The 14,035-nt window shown below is 49.4% G+C and overlaps 2 protein-coding genes and 1 long non-coding RNA gene across 6 annotated transcripts in view; 1 reads left to right on the top strand and 2 right to left on the bottom strand.

Moving 5' to 3' along the window:
- Positions 1–14,035, bottom strand: part of LOC140419326 (uncharacterized) — a 304,049-nt gene that overhangs the window by 194,650 nt on the left and 95,364 nt on the right. The window lies entirely within an intron of this gene.
- LOC140421363 (uncharacterized) overlaps positions 1–14,035 on the top strand; it is a 43,648-nt gene that overhangs the window by 17,143 nt on the left and 12,470 nt on the right. The gene's annotated exons all lie outside the window — the stretch shown is intronic.
- LOC140419320 (uncharacterized) overlaps positions 11,223–14,035 on the bottom strand; it is a 270,976-nt gene continuing 268,163 nt past the window's right edge. For 2 of the 4 annotated variants that reach the window (XM_072503161.1, XM_072503159.1), the window contains exon 2: positions 11,223–12,668. In XM_072503161.1, coding sequence (XP_072359262.1) covers positions 11,363–12,568 — 1,206 coding nt within the window. In that variant the 5' untranslated portion in view covers positions 12,569–12,668 and the 3' untranslated portion in view covers positions 11,223–11,362. Of the gene's footprint in view, positions 13,730–14,035 lie in introns of all 4 variants that reach the window. The other 2 variants (XM_072503158.1, XM_072503157.1) reach the window with 2 other exon arrangements.

The raw sequence follows: 14,035 nt of genomic DNA, 5'->3' as shown, positions 1-14,035 counted from the left end.
CTTACCAATGTTTACAGATGCACCATTGAAAGCATCCTATCTGGCTGCATCACAGCCTGGTATGACAACTGCTCGGCCCAAGACCGCAAGAAACCTTCAGAGAGTAGTGAACACAGCCCAGTCCATCACACACACCTGCCTCCCATCCATTGACTCTATCCACACCTCCCGCTGCCTGGGGAAAGCGGGTAGCATAATTAAAGACCCCTCCCACCAAGCTTACTCACTCTTCCAACTTCTTCCATCGGGCAGGAGATACAAAAGTCTGAGAACACGCACAAACCGATTGAAAACAGCTTCGACCCTGCTATTACCAGACTCCTAAAGGACCCTTTTCTGGACTGACCTGATTAATACTACACTCCTGTATGCTTCACTCAATGCCTTTGTCTATATATTTACATTGTGTACCTTATGTTGCCCTATTATGTATTTTCTTTTAGTTTACTTTCTTTTCATGTACAAAATGATCTGTTTGAGCTGCTCGCAGAATAATACTTTTCACTGTACCTCGGTACACGTGACAATAAACAAATCCAATCCAAATCGAGGGAGCAATCTGCCTCTCTTGCATTGGTGCACTGCATTTCCCTCATAACACAGTGGCATAGAAAGGTGACAGCACAAAACAAAGGCACTCAACAAATTGTATCTGTGCCAACTTTCTGCAACTGTCACAATCCGCTGTCATTGGCCCTGAACTCTGTAGATATTTTTCTCCTCAAAAGATGCGAACAGATGACCAAGGAGCTGGAGTTGGCTATTCAGCCCAGTCTGCTCCACCATTTAATAAGATCATGGCTGATCTGACAGTAACAGATAGTTGTCCAATTTTCTTTTCAAGGCATCAATTGAATCTGCCTCCACCACATTTTCGAGCAGTGCATTCATGATCCCACATGCAGCACAGAATGTTTTTCTTCACATCATAAGACATAGGAGCAGAATTAGGCCACTCGGCCCATCCAATCTGCTCCACCATTCAATCAGGGCAGCACGGTAGCATTGTGGATAGTACAATTGCTTCACAGCTCCAGGGTCCCAGGTTTGATTCCAGCTTGAGCCACTGTCTGTGCGGAGTCTGCACATCCTCCCCGTGTGTGCGTGGGTTTCCTCCGGGTGCTCCGGTTTCCTCCCACAGTCCAAAGATGTGCAGGTTAGGTGGATTTGCCATGATAAGTTGCCCTTCGTGTCCAAAATTGCCCTTAGTGTTGGGTAGGGTTACTGGGTTGGGTGGGGTTACTAGGTTATGGGGATAGGGTGGAGATGTGGACCTTGGGTAGGGTGCTCTTTCCAAGTGCCGGTGCAGACTCGATGGGCCGAATGGCCTCCTTCTGCACTGTAAATTCTATTAATCTATATTTTTCTCGTCTCCATTCTCCCCATAACCCCTGATCCCCTTATTAATCAAGAGCCTATCTATCTCTATCTGAAAGACAGAAAGACACTCAGTGATTTGGCCTCCACGACCTTCTGGGCAAAGAGTTCCACAGATTCACCACCCTCTGGCTGAAGAAATTCCTCCTCATCTGTTTTAATTCCTCCTCATCACCTGAGGAAGGAACTGTGCCCCTAAAGCTAGTGAGTCGAAACAAACCTGTTGGACTTTAACCTGGTGTTGTCAGACTTCTTACTCTGTTTTAAAGCATTGCCTTTAGTCTGAGATTGTGTCCTCTGCTTCTAGTTTTTCCGACAAGTGGAAACATCTTCTCCATGTTCACTCTACCCAGGCCTCGCAGTATCCCGTAAGTTTTAATAAGATACCCCCATATCCTTCTAAATTCCAACGAGTACAGACCCAGAGTCCTCAACCGTTCCTCATACGACAAGCTTTTCATTCCAGGGATCATTCTTGTAAACCTCCTCTGGACCCTTTCCAAGGACAACACATCCTTCCTTAGATATGGGGCCCAAAATGGCTCATAATACTCCAAAAGGGGTCTGATCAGAGCATTATATAGCCTCAGAAGTACATCCTTGGTCTTGAATTTTAGCCCTCTCGACATGAATACGTTGCATTTGCCTTCTTAACTGCCGACTGAACATGCACGTTAACCTTTTTAAAAACATTTTTTTTTTAAATTTAGAGTACCCAATTCATTTTTTCAAATTAAGGGGCAATTTAGCATGGCCAATCCAACTACCCTGCACATCTTTGGGTTGTGGGGGCGAAACCCATGCAAACACGGGGAGAATGTGCAAACTCCACACGGACAGTGACCCAGAGCTGGGATCGAACCTGGGACCTCGGCGCCGTGGGGCTGCAGTGCACCTGCACGCTAACCTGAAGAGAATCTTGAACAAGGACTCCCAAGTGCTTGTGATTTCCTCAGCATTTTCCCATTTAGAAAATAGTCTGTGCCTCCATTTCTCCTTCCAAAGTCCATAACCTCACATTTTTCCACATTGTATTCCATTTGCCACTTCTTTGCCCACTCTCCTAGCCTTGCTCAGCATTGCTTCTTTTTCTAATCACTTTAAATTAATGTCCTCTGTTTATAATCTTGCCCTAAATATGACTTGCTAGATCAAATGTCTATTGTAGATCCTTAGTTGTAATGTGGTCAAGTGCCTTTCCATTTGAGAACTGTTCAATAAAGTTCTTAGAATTATTTGTAGCTAGGGCAGCACGTGGAGCAATGGTTAGCACTGGGACTACAGCGCTGAGGACCCGGGTTTGAATCCCGGCACTGGGTCACTGTCCGTGTGGAGTTTGCTCATTCTCCACGTGTCTGCATGGGTTTCACCCCCACAACCCAAAGATGTGTAGGTTAGGTGGATTGGCCAGGCTAAATTGCCACTTAATTGGAAAAACAAAATAATAATTGGGTCTGAATTTTTTTTTTTAAAAAAGGATTATTTGTAGCTTCCCCACCAATCAGTTTTTTCCATGATCCTGAAGTGACCTTATTTTTATCGGGAGTTAACTGAAGTATGTTCCTCACCTCTCATTATCTAAATTTCCATTTCCCATTTTTCTGTCCATCTGACCCAGTCCATGGCTTTCTCCCTCATTGTCTAAAACACATGAGCAACTTTTGTATAATCCTGGTGCATACATTTCAGTCTAAATCATTGATATATACCGGAAACTGTGGAGCCCCACTGGAAACAGACGTCCAGGCATCATTCAGTCCCAGATGTGACTAACAGCAGCAATAACAGCTGAATCCAAACCCTGCTGTTGCCTGCGAACTTGCTGATGTCTGTGCAGGTTGTTTGACCGAGTGAATCTCCTCACACACACCGATCCGTTAAACAGCCTCTCCCCAGTACCGCTCCCACATGTGGGAGACACAGTAGCACAGTGGTTAGCACTGTTGCTTCACAGCTCCAGGGTCCCAGGTTTGATTCCCGGCTTGGGTCACTGTCTGTGCGGAGGCTGCGGGTTGTCCCCGTGTCTGCGTCGGTTTCCTCCGGGTGCTCCGGTTTCCCCCCACAGTCCAAAGGTGTGCAGATTAGATGGATTGGCCATGCTAAATTGCCCTCAGTGTCCAAAAAGGTGAGGTGGGGTTATGGGTTAGGTTGGAGGTATGGGTGTAAGTAAGGTGCTCTTTGCGAGGGCCGGTGCACTCGATGGGCCAAATGCCCTCCTTCTGCACTGTAAATGCTATGATTCGGTTTCCGTGTGAACTCGCTGGTGTTTCAGCAGATTCGGTTTACTTTTAAATCTCTTTTCACAGTCGCAACATTTAAAAGATTTCTGATCAGTGTGAACAAGTTGGTTTGATGTCAGGTGGGATGACTGAGTAAATTTCTTGTCACACACGGGTCAAGTGTACGGTCTCTCCCCAGTGTGAACTCGCTGGTGTTGCAGAAGCTGGGATGAAAAGGTGAATCCCTTCCCACACACGGAGCAGGTGAATGGCCTCTCCCCAGTGTGAGTGCGTTGGTGTCTCAGTAAATCATTTCTGCTTTTAAATCTCTTCTCACAGTCAGCACATTTAAACGGTCTCTGATCAGTATGAACAAGTTGGTGTGTCAGGAGGTTTGATGCCCGAGTGAATCCCTTCCCACACACCGAGCAGGTGAACGGCCTTTCCCCAGTGTGAATACGTCGATGAGTTTCCAATTCAGATGGGTAATTGAATCCCATCGCACAGTCCCCACATTTCCACGGTTTCTCCATGGTTATTGACAAGTTATCAGGTGACGGTGGGATGCAGATTTGAGGTCACTGTCAGATCAGCCGTGAAGTTATTAAATGGTGGAACAGGCTCACGGAGCTGAATGTCCAATTGCTGCTTCTTGATTCCTTTGGTGCGAATGTCCTTGTGTCTCTCCAACTTGGATCATCAGTTGAAGCCTGAGTACGGTGTCTCCCTGATGTAAATGCTGCAATTTAATTTCATGCAGTGTGATTGGTTAAAACTCACTTCCAGCTAACTGTGGAAAATTACTTTGATGTCTGTGTCTCGGTGCTTTTCCAATCACAGTGATTTTTGAATTTTTTTCCGATAGACAAAACAGACAAACATTTCTCCTTCCACGTTGAAAGGCCGATCCTGATGAATCAAGTGATTCTGTCAGATCTCGACATGATGTTTGCATCTGCAAATATTCTGTAAAAGGAGATTACATTGAATTTATGTGAATATATAAGACACAAACAGGCCATTCTGTCACAGATTCTGCTGCTGTCCATATTCGGCACACATCTCTGACTCCCACACCTATCCAATCTCAGCCTTTCAGCTGATTTTCAATTCCATTTTCTCTCATGTGCTTGTCCCGTTTCCATTTGAAAACATCTCAGCACTTTCTTCAACTCATTTCCATGGTAATTAAGAGTCAACCACATTGCTGTGGGTCTGGAGTTGTAGGCCAGACCAGGTAAGGATAGCAGATAAGGGCGGCATGGTAGCACAGTGATTAGCACTGTAGCTTCACAGCGCAGGGTCCCAGGTTCGATTCCTGCTTGGGTCACTGTATGTGCGGAGTCTGCACGTTCTCCCTGTGTCTGCGTGGGTTTCCTCCGGGTGCTCCGGTTTCCTCCCACAAGACCCGAAAGACGTGCTGTTAGGTAATTTGGACATTCGGACTTCTCCATCTGTGCACCCAAACAAGCGCCGGAATGTGCATGTGGAGCTGGGTGTTGTCAGTGTACATGTGAAAACTAACACGGTACTTTTGGATGATGTCATCTAGTGGCAGCATGTAGATGAGAAATAGGAGGAGCCGAGGATAGATGCTTGGGTAACTGTGGGTACAAGGAGAGTGGAGTGGAAAGGGAGGTTGGAAATGGGGGCCGTCCGTAATTTGCAAGGAAGGTGAGGTCAAGGGATGTTTTATTTCAGGAAGGGTGACTGATGTATTTAAAGGTGAGAGGGATAGTATGAGGAGAGAGAGAGAATCATAAACAATGTCAGCTAACATGAGGAAACTGAATGGGCAGCAGTTCTGTAGAAATAGAATCAGGGACAAGACAGGAGAGAAACTGATGTGAGTTCAGTGTTCATCGGGAGAGGCAACAGAGACAGTTTACCCAGTGGGAGGGTGAAAGAGAGGGCAGAGGCAGAGGCAGCTGATCAGAGTGTCTCAATCCCAGTGACAAAGAAGCTCCATGAATGATGAGGATGGAGGAGAAGGCCAGATAGAGCAAAAGGAACTGACTTGAGTTAGGGATGTTAAAAAGTTTCAACAGGACTTCCGGGTGCGGCGATGACCAGCTAGGTCGCACGTTTTGGCACCTCCCGTTTGAACGGACTTTTGGGCTCTTATTGGGAGCCCCAACGGCAATTTTTGACGGCTAAACCCATTGGGCGGTGAAACAGAAGGGAATCCCCCCGGATATACATGGAGAAAGGAGATAATAGTGGCCGGATTGCAGAGGATCCTCTGGAGCAGCGGCAAGGAAGGGAAGCACGAAGGGAGGCCGTTTGGTATGGGGCCCGGAACAGCAAGAGTTCCTTCGGAGATGTGTTGAGGAGCTAAAGAAGGAGGTGCTGGCCCCGATGCTGCAGGCGATTGAGGGGCTAAAGGAGGCGCAGAAGACCCAAGAATTGGAGCTTTGTGGCGTGAAGGCAAAGGCTGCCGAAAATGAGGACGAAATACAGGGCCTGGTGGTGAAGACAGAGACACACGAGGCACTGCATAAGAGGTGTATGGAGAGGCTGGAAGCCCTGGAAAATAGCTCGAGGAGGAAGAACCTAAGAGTTTTGGGTCTTCCCGAAGGTGCAGAGGGAGCGGACGTCGGGGCATATGTGAGCACGATGCTTCATTCCTTAATGGGACCGGAGGCCCCGACGGGCGCCTTGGAAGTGGAGGGAGCATATCGAGTCCTTGCGAGAAGACCGAAGGCGGGAGAAATACCTCAAGCTATAGTGGTGAGGTTTCACCGCTATAAAGACAGGGAGATGGTCCTGAGATGGGCGAAAAAGACATGGAGCTGCAGGTGGGAGAATGCGGTGATCCGCGTGTACCAGGATTGGAGTGCGGAGGTGGCGAGAAGCAGGGCGAGTTTCAATCGGGCCAAGGCGGTGCTCCATAGAAAGAAAGTTAAATTTGGTATGCTGCAGCCGGCGAGACTGTGGGTTACACATCAAGGGAAACACCACTACTTCGAGACGGCAGAAGAGGCGTGGACATTCATTGAAGAGGAGAAGCTGGACTAGACTGGAGAGAGAAAGAACTTTTGTAATAAAGCAGTGGTGTGATTGCATGGGACTGGGAATCGGAAGGGGGGGGAAATTTTCTCTTTCCCCTCGATGGGGGGGGGGGGGGAGGATATGGTGAACTGTGGGCGCCGGTGGGGAAGGAGAGAGGGAGCTGTGCCATTAGCGGTGGGGCCGAGTGGGAAGCGCGGGCTTTGCTCCCGCGCTATGGTAATTGTGGCGGGAAAAGGGGGCGCAGGAAGGAGGGAGCCTTACACAATGGGAGGCTGAGGATAAATGGGGGAAGCCGAGGTCAGCCAGATTTTGCTGACTTCTGGAAGCAACATGGGGGGAGCAAACACGCTGGAGGGGGATCTAGCGGGGGGGTGGGGGGTGGTAACTGGGTTGCTGATGTTAAGGGGAAGGGGGAGCTGCTACAGGATGGGATGGTCGGGACGGGAGGACACCGTTGGGGGGACAAGTGGGTGTGTGGGAACCGGGTGAGGAGCTGGTTTAAAAAAGGGGATGGCTAGTCGACGAGGGGGGGCGGGGTCAAGAGCCCCCCAACCCGGTTGATCACGTGGAACGTGAGAGGGCTGAACGGGCCGATTAAGAGGGCAAGGGTACTTGCGCACCTAAAGAAATTAAAGGCAGATGTGGTCATGCTGCAGGAGACGCATCTGAAACTGGCGGATCAGGTCAGATTACGAAAAGAATGGGTGGGACAGGTATTTCACTTGGGCTTGGATGCGAAAAATAGAGGGGTGGCAATATTAGTGGGGAAACAGGTATTGTTTGAGGCGTGGACTATAGTGGCAGACAGTGGGGGTAGATACGTGATGGTGAGTAGCAGATTGCAAGGTGAGGCGGTGGTTCTGGTGAACGTATATGCCGCGAGCTGGGATGATGCCAACTTCATGAAGCGTATGCTGGGGCGTATCCCGGACCTGGAGGCGGGAAAGTTGGTAATGGGGGGAGACTTCAACACGGTGCTGGATCCATGGCTGGACCGGTCCAGGTCTAGGACCGGGAGGAGGCCGGCAGCGGCCAAGGTGCTTAAGGACTTCATGGAGCAGTTGGGAGGAGTGGATCCCTGGAGATTTACTAGGCCTAGGAGTAAAGAGTTCTCCTTCTTCTCCCATGTCCACAAGGTGTATTCTCGGATAGACTTCTTTGTCCTGGGAAGGGCGCTGATCCCGAAGGTGGCCGGGACGGAGTACTCGGCTATAGCCATTTCGGACCATGCCCCACATTGGGTAGATCTGGAAGTAGGAGAGGAAAAGGAACAGCACCCACTGTGGAGATTAGATATGGGATTGTTGGTGGACGAGGGTGTGTGTGTAAGGGTAAGGAGATGTATCGAAAGGTATCTGGAGATGAATGACGACGGAGAGGTTCAGGTGGGAGTGGTCTGGGAAGCATTGAAGGCGGTGGTCAGAGGGGAACTGATCTCCATAAGGGCCCATAAGGGGAAACAAGAGAGCAAAGAGAGGGAGAGATTGTTGAGAGAAATTTTGAGGGTGGATAGGCAGTATGCGGTTGCTCCGGATGAAGGACTATACAGGGAAAGGCGAAGGTTGCACACGGAATTTGATTTGTTGACCACGGGTACAGCGGAGGCACAATGGAGGAAGGCACAGGGAGTGCAGTATGAGTACGGAGAGAAGGCGAGCCGGTTACTGGCCCAACAACTGAGGAAGAGGGGGTCGGCGAGGGAGATTGGAGGGGTTAGGGACGAGGAGGGTGAGATGTAACGGGGAGCGGAGAGGGTGAACCGGGTGTTTAAGGCATTTTATGAGAGGCTGTATAAGGCTCAGCCCCCGGAAGGGAAGGAGGGAATGATGCACTTCCTAGACCAGTTGGAATTCCCGAACGTTGAGGCGCAGGAGAGGACAGGACTGGGAGCACAGATGGAGGTGGAGGAGGTGGTAAAAGGGATTGGGAGCATGTAGGCAGGGAAGGCCCCGGGACCGGATGGGTTCCCGGTGGAATTTTATAGGAAATACGTGGACCTGCTGGCCCCGCTTCTGACGAGAACCTTTAATGAGGCCAGGGAAAGGGGGACGTTGCCCCCGACGATGTCGGAGGCGACAAAATCGCTGCTCTTGAAAAGGGACAAAGACCCGCTGCAGTGCGGGTCTTACAGGCCTATTTCCCTCCTGAATGTAGATGCCAAGCTTTTGGCCAAGGTGATGGCGACGAGGATGGAGGATTGTGTCCCGGGGGTGGTTCACGGGGATCAAACGGGGTTTCTTAAGGGGACACAATTGAACACTAACATACGGAGGCTGTTGGGTGTGATGATGTTGCCCCCGCCGGAGGGGGAGGCAGAGAAAGCATTTGAGAGTGGAGTGGGACTACCTGTGGGAATACTGAGGAGATTTGGATTTGGAGAGGGGTTTATTGGATGGGTTCAGCTTCTATACGGGGCCCCGGTGGCAAGTGTGACTACAAATAGGCAGAGATCTGACCACTTCCGTCTATACAGAGGGACAAGACAGGGATGTCCTCTGTCCCCGTTACTGTTTGCGTTGGCAATTGAGCCACTGGCCATAGCGCTGAGGGGCTCTAGGAAGTGGAGGGGAGTACTTAGGGGAGGAGAAGAGCACCGGGTGTCACTATACGCGGATGATTTGTTGTTGTATGTTCCCCCAGTGGAGGGGATGTCCGAGATCATGCAGACACTCAGGGAGTTTGGGGAATTTTCAGGATATAAATTGAATATGGGGAAGAGTGAGCTGTTTGTGATGCACCCTGGGGAACAGGGCAGGGGAATAGATGATTTACCGTTGAGGAGAGTAACAAGGGATTTTCGGTACCTAGGGATCCAGGTGGCCAGGAACTGGGGAACCTTGCATAAGCTTAATTTAGTAAGATTGGTGGAGCAGATGGAAGAAGACTTTAGGAGATGGGACATGGTGCCCCTGTCACTGGCGGGTAGGGTGCAGGCGGTTAAAATGGTGATCCTTCCGCGGTTTCTTTTTGTGTTCCAGTGCCTACCTGTGATGATTACAAAGGCCTTTTTCAAGAAAGTGGATAAGAGCATTATGAGTTTTGTGTGGGCTGCGAAGACCCCAAGAGTGAAGAGGGGGTTCCTGCAGCGTAGTAGGGATAGGGGGGGACTGGCACTGCCGAGTTTAAGTGACTATTATTGGGCCGCCAACATGTCAATGGTATGCAAGTGGATGGGGGAAGGGGAGGGAGCGGCGTGGAAAAGACGAGAGATGGAGTCCTGTAGGGGAACCAGCCTAAAAGCATTAGCGACGGTGCCTTTACCGTTCTCCCCGAAGAAATACACCACAAGTCCAGTGGTGGTGGCAACACTGAAAATTTGGGGGCAGTGGAGACGACATAAGGGAGTGATGGGTGCCTCGGTGAGGTCCCCGATAAGGAACAACCACAGGTTCGTCCCGGGGAAGATAGATGGGGGATTTAAAGCTTGGCAGAGAGCAGGGATTGTGAAATTGAAGGATTTGTTCCTAGGCGGGACGTTTGCGAGTCTGGGAGCACTGACAGAAAAATATGGGTTGCCACCGGGGAATGCATTTCGATATATGCAACTGAGGGCTTTTGCGAGGCAACAGGTGAGGGAATTTCCGCGGCTCCCGGCGCAAGAGATTCAGGACAGAGTGATTTCGGGGGCATGGGTGGGGGATGGTAGGGTGTCAGATATATACAGAGAAATGAGAGACGAGGGGGAGACGAGGGTGGAGGAGCTGAAGGGAAAATGGGAAGAGGAGCTAGGGGAAGAGATTGAGGAGGGGCTGTGGGCAGATGCCTTAAGTAGGGTAAACTCTGCGTCCTCATGCGCCAGGCTCAGCCTGATACAATTCAAGGTTCTACATAGGGCGCACATGACTGGAGCAAGGTTAAGTAGATTTTTTGGAGTGGAGGATAGGTGCAGGAGATGCGCGGGAAGCCCAGCGAACCACACCCACATGTTTTGGTCATGCCCGGTCCTGCATGGGTTCTGGGTGGGGGTGGCGAATGTGCTTTCAAGGGTGGTGGGGGTCTGGGTCGAGCCAGGCTGGGGGTTGGCGATATTTGGGGTTGCGGACGAGCCGGGAGTGCAGGAGGCGAGAGAGGCTGATGTTTTAGCCTTTGCGTCCCTAGTAGCCCGGCGAAGGATATTACTTATGTGGAAAGAAGCTAAACCCCCAGGCGTGGAGGCCTGGATAAAGGACATGGCGGGGTATATAAAATTGGAGCGGATAAAATACGCACTAAGAGGTTCGGCTCAAGGGTTCACCAGGCGGTGGCAACCGTTCCTCAACTATCTCGCAGAACGATAAGGGAAATGGGAAAGGTAGCAGCAGCAACCCAGGGGGGAGGGGGGGGGGGGGGAGGGGAGGGCCCATCCGGGCCCTCAGGGGTTTTGCACAGGTGTTTGTATATGAGTTATTTATATTGGTTTTTGTGACTTTATTATTTTGGATATTGGCTAGTTTTTATTTTTGTTGCTGGCAGTTGCAGTCTAGTTCATATATATATATTTTTTTTTTTTTTTAAACGGTCATCATCATTATTTATATTGTTTTAAAGTTGCAAAAGGGAAAATTTTGTACTGTCTTTGTTTGACCGAAAAATTTGAATAAAAAATATTTTTTAAAAAAGTTTCAAGACTGTGAGTTTAACACAAACCTGATTTATTTGACTTTTATCCAGGACATTAGTATTTATAACTGAGCTGTAATTTATTCATATCAGAAGTGAAAGACCATAACGAATGTTTGCGATTTATGTTTAACAGAATAATCAAACTCCAGCAGTCACGTGTGAACTCGCTGGTGACTCAGCAGGTTGGATTTCTGAGTGAATCCCTTCCCGCACTTGGAGCAGGTGAACGGCTTCTCCCCTGTGTGAATTCGCTGGTGTACGCTGAGTTGGGACGATCGCCTGAACCCAGTCGCACAGTGAGAGCACCTAAACGGTCTCTCGTCAGTGTGAACATGTTGGTGGGACAGCAGGTCGCTGGAACTTTTATAGCATTTCCCACAGTCTGGACATTGAAAAGGTCTCTGCTCGTTGTGAACACGTTGATGGGACACCAGATTGCTGGAACTTTTACAGCACTTCCCGCAGTCTGGACATTTAAAAGGTCTCTCATCTGTGTGAACTTGCTGATGTGCCATGAGGTGGGATGACCGAGTGAATCCCTTCCCACAGTCAGAGCAGATGAATGGCTTCTCCCCGGTGTGTATACGCTGGTGTTCAGTGAGTTGGGATGACCATCTGAACCCAGTCGCACAGTGACTGCACCTGAACGGTTTGTCGTCGGTGTGAACACGTTTATGAAACATCAGTTCCCTGGAGCCTTTATAGCACTTCCCACAGTCTGGGCATTTAAATGGTCTCTCCTCACTGTGAACACGTTGATGGAACATCACTTCCTTTAAACTTTTATAGCACTTCCCACAGACTTGACATTTAAAAGGTCTCTCATCAGTGTGAACTCGCTGGTGTGTCTGCAGGGTAGACAACTGACTGAATCCCTTCCCACACTCGGAGCAAGTGAAAGGCCTCGCCCCAGTGTGAACTCGCTGGTGTCTCAGCAGATTGAATGACTGAGTAAATCTCATCCCACACTCCGAGCAGGTGAATTGCCTCTGTCCAGTGTGAACCTGCTGGTGTGTCAGCAGGTTGGATGACTGAGTGAATCTCTTCCCACATTTGGAGCAGGTGAATGGTCTCTCCCCAGTGTGAACTCGAAGGTGTGTCAGCAGGGTGGATGACTGCGTGAATGCCTTTCCACACTCAGAGCAGGTGAATGGCCTCTCCCTGGTGTTACTGTGTTGGTGAATCTCCAGCTCAGAGAGGTCACTGAATCCTCCCTCACAATCCCCACATTTCCACAGTTTCTCCCCAGTCTGACTGTACTTGTGTCTGGATGGGACAGTTGATTGGCTGAAGTCTCGTCCACACACAGAACAAGTGTACAGTTTCTCTCCACTGTGAACGGTGCTTTTCCCCTCCATGTTCAAGATTCAATGATAATCAGGTTACGATGGACGACAGATGTGACGTTTGGTTTCAGTTAATTGGCTGCAAATCCTCCCCTTCTAACATCCTGTGAAACTGATTTAAAACAGAAAAAAGGGAATGAGCGAGAACTCACAAAAACACAAAAGCTGGTTGTGAAATTGAGCTGAATGAATCTGGTCATTTGTGGGGCCGGCACTAGGGAAAAGTGACCATGCAAACTGCTGGATTGTCACAAAAAGCCAATGGTTCACTAATGTCCTTATGGGAATGGAACCTGCCACCCAGTGTGGATCTACAATGGACTTTGGCCGCTATGGATGAAGAGAGAGGTGAAAGAGACAGGGGCAAAGGAGAGAGATTTTATTATTTACAACTTGACCAGAGGTTTGAACCCTAAACTTCCACATGGAGGAGGACCAAATTCCCCTCCAACTCACACACCATCCTGACTTGTCTGCCATTCAGGACTGGATGAGTAGAAATTGCCTTCAATTAAATATTGGGAAGATGGGCGGCACGGCACAGTGGTTTGCACTGCTGCATCACAGCGCCAGGGACCCGGGTTCAATTCCAGCCTTGGGCGACTATCTGTGTGGAGTTTGCACTTTCTCCCTGTGTCTGCTGGGGTTTCCTCCGGGTGCTCTGGTTTCCTCCCACAGTCCAAAGATGTGCAGGTTAGGTGGATTGGCCATGATAAATTGCCTCTTCGTGTCCAGGGATGTGCAGGTTAGGTTTTAGGATTACAGGTATAGGGTGGACTGGATTGGAGAAGACACGATGGGCTAATTGGCCTCCTTCTGCACTGTAGGGATTCTATCTTCATCTCCGCAACATCCCCGGTTTAGCTCAGCTGGTTCGTGATGCAGAGTGAGTCCAACAGGAAACAGGATGGGTCCAATTCCTGCACCGGCTGTGGTTATTCCTGAAGGCCCCGCCTGCTTAACCTTTCCCCCCGCCTGAGGTGTGCTGATCCTCAGGTTAAATCAGCACCACTCAGCTCTCCCCCTCAAAATGGTAAGCAGCCTCTGGGACTGCGGCAACAGTATTTTACTTTGGGAATCATTCCATTACATCATAACAAATGAGCTCCACAGGAGGCGTGATCCAACCCCTGCAGCTCGCAATTGGTCCATCTCTCCTTCTGTGAGAAACGTCTGAAATGAAACAAAAACAAAATACTGCAGTTGCTGGAAATCTGAACTAAAAAGAGCAAATGCTGGAAATACTCAGCAGGTCAGGCAGTAATTTTGTAAAGAGGAAGTGAGCTGACGTTTCAGGGTGTGCAGAATGCTCAGGGACTAAAAATGGAGCAGAATGTGATGGTCAATATAAGCTCAGGAGAGGAAGAGAAAGACTCCAGCATATCGAAAACAATTCCTAATGATGAGAAGGTAAAGCTGGTAAATCAGCAGTAAATAGCTGGGGGATGGGCTACATCATCTGAATCATGCTAAGGGGAG

Source organism: Scyliorhinus torazame, chromosome 5 (assembly GCF_047496885.1).
Source record: "Scyliorhinus torazame isolate Kashiwa2021f chromosome 5, sScyTor2.1, whole genome shotgun sequence".
In the NCBI taxonomy this organism is placed as follows: domain Eukaryota; kingdom Metazoa; phylum Chordata; class Chondrichthyes; order Carcharhiniformes; family Scyliorhinidae; genus Scyliorhinus; species Scyliorhinus torazame.
This window is presented reverse-complemented; position numbering and strand designations above follow the sequence as displayed.